Source organism: Cherax quadricarinatus, unplaced genomic scaffold, assembly GCF_038502225.1.
Source record: "Cherax quadricarinatus isolate ZL_2023a unplaced genomic scaffold, ASM3850222v1 Contig1114, whole genome shotgun sequence".
In the NCBI taxonomy this organism is placed as follows: Eukaryota; Metazoa; Arthropoda; class Malacostraca; order Decapoda; family Parastacidae; genus Cherax; species Cherax quadricarinatus.
This window is the reverse complement of record NW_027196140.1, coordinates 73,761-84,064: the sequence shown is the minus strand read 5'-3', so window position 1 is coordinate 84,064 and position 10,304 is coordinate 73,761. Positions and strand designations below refer to the sequence as shown.

Sequence of the window (10,304 nt, the reverse complement as noted above, 5' to 3'; positions counted from 1 at the left end):
GATATGTTTGGAAGATCATTGATGTATATGAGGAAGAGCAGGGGACCAAGGACACTTCCCTGCAGAACTCCAGTATCAAGTGGCCGTGTTGTTGATACTGTGTCTTTAATGGTGACGTACTGATACCTATTAGTAAGGTAAGATTTGAAATAAGCGAGCGCATGGCCTCTTATACCATAATGGTCAAGTTTGTGGAGTAGGATGTCGTGGTCGACTGTGTCAAAAGCTTTTCTTAGGTCAATAAAAATTCCTAGTGGATATTCCTTATTTTCCAATGCTGTGTAAAGCAGATCTAGCATTTTTATGATTGCATCATTAGTGCTTTTATTTTTCCTGAATCCAAATTGGCAGGGGTTGAGTATGTTTTGTGCTGTTATAAATGAATATAGTCTCCTGTGCACGAGTTTCTCAAAGATTTTGGATAGCAATGGTAAGTTTGATATTGGCCTATAGTTGTTTAAGTCTGTAGGGTCACCACCTTTATGTATTGGTGTAACCCTTGCCATCTTGAGTAGTTTCGGGAAGGTGCTAGTTTCTAGTGACTTGTTAAAAAGTAATGAAATAGCATGCGAAAGGATATGGGCCGCTCACTTGTACAGTAATGGTGGGACATGAGACAGATTCCCTGAGTTATTTTTAAGTGACTTTGTAATCTCGGTGACTTCCGAGGGCTCAGTTGGTGCAAGATAGAAGGAATTTGGGAAATTCCCATCTAGGTAGTCCCCGGCATGGGCATTGGTATGTGGGATTTTATTGGTGAGATTAGATCCTATGGTTGAGAAGAAGTCGTTTATCTTGTTAGCTGTGTCAGTGGGATGTAGTGGTGTTTCATTAGGTTTAGTTAGGACAATATTCTTGTTTTTTTTCAGTTTGTGGGTCCCTAGAATCTGAGAGAGTATTTTCCAGGTCTTTTTTTATATCTCCTCTAGTGTCTGTGAATCTACTGGAGTAGTATAGTTGTTTGACTTTCTTTATTACTATGGTGAGAACTGATGAATAGTGTTTAAGAATATCTTTGTGTATTAAGCCCTGTCTATATTGCTTTTCATATTGGTGTTTCTTGTCAATGGATTTCAGAATAATGCTGGTTAGCCATGGGTAACCAAACCGTTTGTTTGTGATCTGTTTCGTTTTTATAGGACAATGTTTGTTGTATAGTCTAAGTAATTTGCTAAGAAAAATGTCTGTCCAGTCATCAGTACCATTGGCCTTGGAGAATTCTGTAGGCCAGTCAACAGTCTCTAGGTCAGCTGTGAACTTCCTTATTGAGGCCTCGTCATGGAGTCTAAATGAGACTTTGTTGTATTCAAGTGGTGGTTTACTAATGTTTGTCAGGAGGAAGGTAGGGTAGTGGTCTGTAGTGCTATCTGTGATTATCCCTGATTTAAGGGGGGCTAGTATATTGGTCCATATGTGGTCTATTATGGTTGCACTTGTCTCAGTGAGCCTGGTTGGTTTAGTTATTGTTGGTATGAGAAGTGTGTTGTTCATATTGTTGATGAAATCAGTTACAGGCTGATCATCTAGTAAGTCAAGGTTGATGTTGAAGTCTCCAGCTAAGAGAAGGTGGTGCTTATTCATTTGTCTGTTTGTTATTAGTGACTTTAATTTCTCACTGAAATTTGGGATGTTTGTGTGAGGTATCCGGTAAATGGCACCTATTGTTATAGGTGTCTTAAGGTTTTTTACAGTAAAATTAGCAAAAATATATTCCCCATATTCATCACTAAAGCAAGTGGTGCTAATACAAGATAATTGGTTAGAGTAATAGATTGCAATACCACCCCCAACTTGGTTTGGTCTGCAGTTGTGAATTGCTGTGTATCCTGGTAGAGGGTAGATATCTGTTGTGTCCTGCTTAAGCCAGGTCTCAGTAAGAATAATGCAGGAGAAGGGTGTCTTTAGTGATTCAAGGAGTGCCAGGAGGTCATCATAGTGTTTGCTTAAGGACCTGATGTTGTAGTTAAGTACTGATAGACTTTTAGCATTGTTTAGGATAGTGCTGGCTTGTGATGCTGTGTAATAAAGGCAGTTACTTTCCAATAGGTTTTGATTGGGTGTCAGATTATGGAGGTTTAGATCAGGGTCAACGTGATCAATCATCTTCTAGGTTTAAATTATGGTTATTTATATCCTGAGTTGTGTGTTGAGTTCTACTACTGATATCTGTAGTGGTGGGAAGTTTGGACAAGTATATAGCTAGAGTATTTTGGTCATATAAAGTATAGTCACTACTACACATAATGAAGTTAATATAAAAATACAAATTAAAAATAGAACAAGACTCTCACTTGTAATTGCACTAAGGTCTAATATAATGACTTTTGTGGAGTCTATGTTTTGAGCTAGAATGAGCTATAGTACAACTAGATTTAATCTAATAATATAAAAATACAAATTAAAAATAGCACCAGACTCTCACTAGTAATTGCACTAAGGTCTAATATAATGAATTTGGTATTGACTATGTATTGAGCTAGAATGAGCTATAGTACAACTGAGTTTAATCTAATATAATAAAGGCACAAGACTCTCAATTGTAATTGCAATAAGGTCTTATATAAGTTGTTTACAAGAATTAGAGTATAACTAGATTTAAATTGACAGGATAAAATACACAAGTTAAGGTAGAAAAAGAATAATAAAAAAAATGATAAAAATAAAAATGGCAATGACTTGGTTATAATATGCTAGTAAGATGGTAGACAGGATAATATAAAAGTTGTAGTTGAAAATACTAGTTTAAAAAAGTATAGAATAAAAATGGTCAATAAAAGAAGTTTACAATAAGTTTGATCAATGTAGTTTAAAGCAAAATTGGGCAATAATAGGGATTTTAGAATAAAATTGGGCAATTGAGTATTTCTTAAAGTGAGGTAGAATTATTGAGGACAAGTTATGGCTAGTTTATAATAAAATAAGATGGAACAGTGATGCGGTAAGTTGGACCAGCCTCCTTATCTGTACATATTCATTTCTGGCTCTATGACTGCTCTCTCTCTCTCTGTGTATATGTGTGTGTGTGTGTGTTTGTAGCATGCAGAAAGTATGTAACCTTTATTAGGCGCATGTACACACCCTCATTGAAAGGCTATCTCCCCAACCAGTGAACCAGCACTAGGGTTGAACGATGGGGCCCCATCGTTCGATCAGTACCCAGGTTCAGCCAATGAGAAGGTGGATCTGGCAATCGTAGAGGTGTTGTGGGCACCACCCATCCGTCTACCCTTGTCATTTCCATACTAGAGATGGTTGAGCACGGTTGTCCATTCTGTCTCCAGGCTGTGTCTTGGTCTCGCCATAACTGTGTTGTACACATACATTTCCAACTTTATATAGTGTACATATGTGTAAATATCCACATTGCTTTAGGTGAAGGAAAATATATTTCAAAGTCATTCAGGTGTGTTTGTTCTGCTCCTTGTTCCCCTTCACACCCAGGATAACAGGTCTTATTGTGCCTGGGTTGTAGCAGTGTGTAAGAACATTGCTAGTTAAGGACAGTAAAATATTTGCTTGGTTTTAACCTGGAGAGAGTTTCGGGGGTCAACGCCCCCACGGCCCAGTTCGAGACCAGGCCTCGTGGTGTACTGCTGGCTGCACATAAACCGACTTACGAACCACAGCCTGGCTGATCAGGTACTGACTTTAGGTGTCTGACCAGCACCTTCTTGAAGACAGTCAGGGGTCTATTGGTAATCCCCCTTATGTATGCTGCGAGGCAGTTGAACAGTCTTGGGCCCCTCACTCCAGGTAAACTTATTGTGTTGTCTTTCAGTGTACTCTTGGCGACCCTACTTTTCAATGGGGGAATGTTGCATCTCCTGCCGAGAGTTTTACTTTCAATGGGAGTGATTTTTGTGTAGGCTTGGTATTAATCCCTTTAGGACAGGGATTCTCAACGTTTCCTCCATCATTAACCCCCTCGGCTTGATGTATTTCTCCATTTACCCCCCTTACTTCCATACAAAAAAATTATCGCCATCATAAAGGGACAGAAAAACAAGAAAGTCAGAAGAAAATAAATTATTCATGTTTTGCACAAAAACAGCTCACAAATATTTACCCCTTGCCATGTAATTTTTACCCCTAAGGGGTAATTTTACCCCTGGTTGAGAATCACTGCTCCAGGATTTTCCAAGTCTATTATCATGTATCTTTCTCGCCTACATTCCAGGGAATACAATTCAAGTGGCTTAACCGTTCCCAGTAATTTAGGTGCTTTATTGTACTTATATGTGTCGTGAAAGTTCTCTGTACATTCTACAGGTGAGCAATTTTGCCTGCCTTGAAGGGGGCAGTTAGTGTACAGCAATATTCCAGCTTAGAGAGAACAAGCGATTTGAAGTACACCAATGAAAAAAAAGAGCAATTTCGCCATTAATTGTTCGATCATAACTCCCATGGGAGAGATCATGCATCGTATCTATACGAGACTTGATTCTGCTTAACCTCTGTAGTTGACTGTTAAAGGAGCATTGGATCTCTAGTGAACGAAATTCTAAGCATCAGTGGTGCAGGTACTGATGACAGAGTTGTGTGTTTATCAGTGTGTAAAGTTAAACAGACGAGTGTTGACAGTAACAGAAGCGGCTCCAGCTGTGAGTCAAGATACTGGAGCCAACTTTGTGTTTTGGAGTGACAGAGATGGCTCGAAACCATATAATTTTTGATTGTTACTATAAAGGTAACAATTACTGTGTGAATGAACGGTTTATATAACCGACAAGTTAGTTTAATATGTTTATTATACACCACATACCCATACTGTGGGCGGTAGTCATAATGGGTCCAGGGACTGAGCCCCAAAGTTTTGATAGCTACCCGACAAGTTGATAAATGAGACACTTGAGCAACTTTTGGGAATCTTTATTCTGGAAACGTTTCGCCAGCCAGTGGCTTCTTCAGTCCTAATTCCACTTTCTCTGCATTGGACTGAAGAAGCCATTGCTAAAACACACTAACCATGGAAGATGGCAGAGCAAGGCAACAGCAGACTGGTGACCAAGATATAGGCTGTTACAAGTCTGAGGGATCTAGCCTGGATGCTGTCTAGAATACTCGAACAAGACGACATTAGCATAGTTCTGATTCACAGGTTTTGATTTGTAAATTAGAGGTGTTCTTGAGGGAGATAGTGATGGTGTTCCACCAGAGGATGATAGCTGGAGGGTCGTCCTAGTGGTTAGTGGGAATGAACCACTAATTTAGTTGATAGTCGTCTTGACAGTGGTGGAACTTGTGGCTACTTGCCTCACAGGTCGTGAGTTGAAGCCAGTCTAAAATAAAGAATAAAACCAAAATGAAAAACTGAAAATCTTAGACCTTGTAGTGTTTTAAATGATCTTCTTATTGGCCTTAATATTAAGCTATTAATAAGTGTGTGGGATTACATAAACCCTAGAAATTGTAATTTTGAACTTCCGTTTTGTGACACATTTATAACCAGAGCCCGCAATGAGTAATGCTGGTATAAACACAGCCCACGATGTGTAATATTAATATACAAACAGCCCAAATTGAGTAATATTAACACAAGACGCCAGAGCCTAGTGAGATTATGTTGCAAAACATTTTAGCCTAAACTGGGACAAGGGAACATTTAGAGCAGTTCCCTCAGAGTTGGAGGTTGTCTTTTACAACTACTGTTCTCTCATTACCAAGGCTCTGTGACAGCTACTTCAACTACAGTACTTACGTTGCCGGAGCTGGAGGGTGCACAGGCGCGTTTCCTTAGATTGGAGAGGCTAATGGTGCGTTTCCTTGGACGGGAGAAGCTAAGGGCGCGTTTCCTTGGACGGGAGAAGCTAAGGGCGCGTTTCCTTGGATGGGAAAGGCTAAGCGCACGTTTCCTTGAATGGGAGAAGCTAAGGGCGCGTTTCCTTGGATGGGAAAGGCTAAGGGCACGTTTCCTTGGATGGGAGAGGCTAAAGGTGCGTTTTCATGGATGGGAGAGGCTAAGGGCGGGTTTTCATGGATGGGAGTGGCTAAGGGTGCGCTTCCTTGGATGGGAGAGGCTAAGGGTATGCTTCCTTGGATGGGAGAGGCTAAGGGTACGCTTCCTTGGATGGGAGAGGCTAAGGGTACGCTTCCTTGGATGGGAGAGGCTAAGGGTACGCTTCCTTGGATGGGAGAGGCTAAGGGAGCGTTTCCTTGGATGGGAGAGACAACTGGCTTTGATCCATCGGTCTGAGATGCAGCAGGTTTGTTTGCATCAGTGGGGGAGGTAGCAGGTTTGTTTGCATCAGTAGGGGAGGCAGCAGGTTTGTTTGCATCAGTGGGGGAGGCAGCAGGTTTATTTGCATCAGTGGGGGAGGCAGCAGGCTTGTTTGCATCAGTGGGAGAGGCAGCAGGTTTGTTTGCATCAATGGGAGCAGTGGTGGTGGCAGGCGCTTCAGTCTTGCCGTCTTCGTCGCTATCTTCTGCGGAATCATCAGACTGCAAAGGAAAAGGAAAGCGGATTTTCACATTTAAGCATTTTTTCGGCTTCCCATTTTGTTTAGTTCTATTTAACTTTTATTTTATTTTAATTTTTATATTTCTAACTGTGGCCACAATAGCGACGTGACCACAGGTAACATCTCCCAACAGCACACATACAATCAACACAGGTAATGCTACTCACTGGTGATGCAGCTGGTTTTGCATTACGGGTCTGGATGGAGTGACTTAGTGGCACTGATTGGCTGCCAAAACTCAAAGGACTGATGGTAGTGGTGGTCGTCTCGAAGAGGGAACCAGACTGGGCAGCTGTGTAAACAAAAATAAGAGTAAAACAAGGTGGAAAAAGATGTATGAAAAGAGCATTTTAATACAAAGCAATACATTTCTTTAAATCAGTGGTATATAATACCTAGAAATTTATGGTTAAAACTCACGTGCAAGACCCGGTTATCTTTGCTGAGAGACGTTTCGCCCGCCAGGAGCATTAATCTCATCATTAGACTGCTCTGGGCAGCTGTGAAGATTCATTTAGATACCTTTACATCCTGATTTTTAGATAACTTCTCGTTCTCCACAAACTGAACATTACAAGGGTGAAAACCCTGAAGTTGGTGAAGGGCTCCTTAACGGAAGATTTGAAACTGCACACGTTATAATAATAATAATATTAATATATCTATTTATACAAGTACATTTACAAGATGTACAATCGATAGCTGACATCAGTGACATACTGCTATACAGACTGCCGCTTGTTATGTAGAGCATTTCGAGCAAATTAGGTCAATTTTGTCCCCAGGATGCGATCCATAGCAGTCGACTAACACCCAGGTACCCGTTTTACTGATGGGTGAACATGGACAACCAGTGTAAGGAAACACGTCCAATTGGTAGATGGATCTATAATTTCCTAACAAATAGAACACAAGGAGTAGTAGTCAACAGAGTAAAGTCTGAGGCGGCAACGGTGAAAAGCTCTGTTCCACAAGGCACAGTACTCGCCCCCATCTTGTTCCTCATCCTCATATCTGACATAGACAAGGATATAAGCCACAGCTCCGTGTCTTCCTTTGCAGATGACACCCGAATTTGCATGTCAGTGTCCTCCATTGAAGACACTGCAAGGCTCCAGGCGGACATCAACCAAATCTTTAAATGGGTCACAGAAAACAATATGAAGTTCAATGACGAGAAATTTCAATTACTACGATATGGAAAATGTGAGGAAATTAAAACTTCATTGGAATATAAAATAAATTTCAACTACACAATAGAGAGAAAAACTAAAGTAAAAGACCTGGGAGTGATCATGTCAGAGGATATCACCTTCAAGGACCATAACATTGTATCAATCGCATCTGCTAGAAAAATGACAGGATGGATAATGAGAACCTTCAAAATTAGGGATGCTAAGCCCATGATGACACTTCAGGTCGCTTGTTCTATCTAGGCTGGAATATTGCTGCACACTAACAGCACCTTTCAAGGCAGGTGAAATTGCTGACCTAGAAAATGTACAGAGAACCCTCATGGCGCGCATAACAGAGATAAAACACCTCAATTACTGGGAGCGCTTGAAGTTCCTGAACCTGTATTCCCTGGAACGCAGGCGGGAGAGATACATGATTATATACACTTGGAAAATCCTAGAGGGACTAGTACCGAACTTGCACACGAAAATCACTCACAACGAAATCAAAAGACTCGGCAGACGATGCAACATCCCCCCAATGAAAAGCAGGGGTGTCACTAGCACGTTAAGAGACCATACAATAAGTGTCAGGGGCCCCAAGGCTGTTCAACTGCCTCCCAGCATACATAAGGGGGATTACCAATAGACCCCTGGCAGTCTTCAAGAAGGCACTGGACTGGCACCTAAAGTCAGTACCTGACTAGCCGGGCTGTGGTTCGTACGTCGGGTTCCGTGTGGCCAACAGCAACAGCCTGGTTGATCAGGCCCTGATCTACCATGAGGCCGCGAGGGCGTTGACCCCCGGAGCCCTCTCCAGATATCTCCAGGTATGTTTCCACCCCTTCTCAGGGAATCGAACCCTGACCCTTGCCATGTGAAGCGAGAACTTTAGCCACCAGTCCACCTCATTTCTATCATTACCCAGGCGCAGTATGACCCCGTACGAATTTATGTCCTCTCAATGAACAAAATAACACTAATATGCAAATTGATTTTGTTACTAAAGTTAAATATAACATTTAAAATCTTACGTATGTCCATGCTGGAATGCGATAAAATTTATGAATTCACAGACAACTTATTCAGAAATGTACAAGACTGATCAAAGTGTTTTATGTACAGTGGTATAATACAAACTATTCTGGAAAAATACTCTGACTTGGATCACTGTAAATGAAGCTAATATTTTTATTAATAACTCATTGTAATTGTTATCAGGTGTAGACGTGTTAATGGTTCATTACCTTTGTATCTTGTTCAGCTATCAAAACTTTACGACTCAGTCCCTGGACCCATTATATACCTTTGTAATCTTTTTGACTACCGCCCACACCGTGGGTATGTGGTGCATAATGAAGATTAAACCAAAGTTATCAATGCAAGTCTGCATAAGTGTTGCCAAAATAATATAACAACCTGGTTGATCAGACCCTGATTCACCACGAGGTCTGGTCTCAGACCGAGCAGCGGGGGCGTTGACCCCCGAAATCATCTCCAGGTATACTCCGGGTATCAGCACCAGTGTGATAAGATAAGATTTCGTTCGGATTTTTAACCCCGGAGGGTTAGCCACCCAGGATAACCCAAGAAAGTCAGTGCGTCATCGAGGACTGTCTAACTTATTTCCATTGTGGTCCTTAATCTTGTCCCCCAGGATGCGACCCACACCAGTCGACTAACACCCAGGTACCTATTTGCTGCTAGGTGAACAGGACAACAGGTGTAAGGAAACGTGTCGAAAGTTTCCACCCGCCGGGAATCGAACCCGGGCCCTCCGTGTGTGAAGCGGGAGCTTTAGCCACCAGGCCACCGGGCCACCTGGATGAAATAATCATATCATCCACATTAAGACCTTCGACTTCAGTAAACATGTCAATACAAGTCAATACATAATCTTAAGTGTTGGATTTGGAAACTTTCAGCAATTTAAGGCCCATGGGACTCCGATTACCTACCAGCAGCTACTGACCCGCTCCTAAGAACCTAGTTAATACCCACAACTCATTCCTTTAACAGAGGGTAAGTTAAGCCTGTACATAAAGATATTAAACTGGCTAACTGACTCCGTGATGGTACCTACAAGTGGACAAAAAGAGTATGATAGCCACTTACCCGGGGCAGCGTTGGCTGCTGCAGCCAGAACTGTAAGAGCGAGAAGCAAGAAGCTCTTCATATTTGGGAGTTCTTCTACTGTTGTTGACTGTAAAACAAGTGGACCGAGATCATTCCAGCCAGGCCCTTATATATGCTCCATTTGATGCAGTATTCAGAGCAGTACACAAGTATTAAGGAACCACCTTGAGGGGCATGAAGTAATGAACAATGACTAATATTTTGTTAAGATGTATAACAGTGCCCATGTGTGAGGGTATTCAGCACAACTGTGTATGAATCATTCGGAACTGTGTATCATTACAAATACTTGTGGAAATACTGTGAAGCCTTTATCTTTCCACTTTATGTGCCAGGATAATTTTACAACTAGAAATGCTTAACATTATAGTTAGGGAAGGGAACTGAAGGTCAGTCATGTTTACAATATTTCTCACACACAGCGCACCTCGGTAATCTGTAAATACCTTTGTAACTTGTCAGGATTGTGACCAGATCTACCTGGAGTTCATTACCTTTGTACCTTGTTCAGCTATCATAACTTTGGGGTCCAGTT

The 10,304-nt window shown here is 41.4% G+C and overlaps 1 protein-coding gene across 1 annotated transcript; it reads right to left on the bottom strand.

The window, feature by feature from the left end:
* Positions 1 to 4,854: 4,854 nt before the first annotated feature.
* On the bottom strand, positions 4,855 to 9,865 carry LOC138850963 (skin secretory protein xP2-like). Its single transcript, XM_070080856.1, has 4 exons — positions 9,749 to 9,865; positions 6,626 to 6,750; positions 5,699 to 6,438; positions 4,855 to 5,279 (listed from the first exon to the last, which is right to left on the bottom strand). Exons 1-3 carry the CDS (start codon positions 9,807 to 9,809, stop codon positions 5,734 to 5,736), a joined length of 891 nt encoding a protein of 296 aa, XP_069936957.1. The 5' UTR covers positions 9,810 to 9,865; the 3' UTR covers positions 4,855 to 5,279; positions 5,699 to 5,733.
* Positions 9,866 to 10,304: the final 439 nt, after the last annotated feature.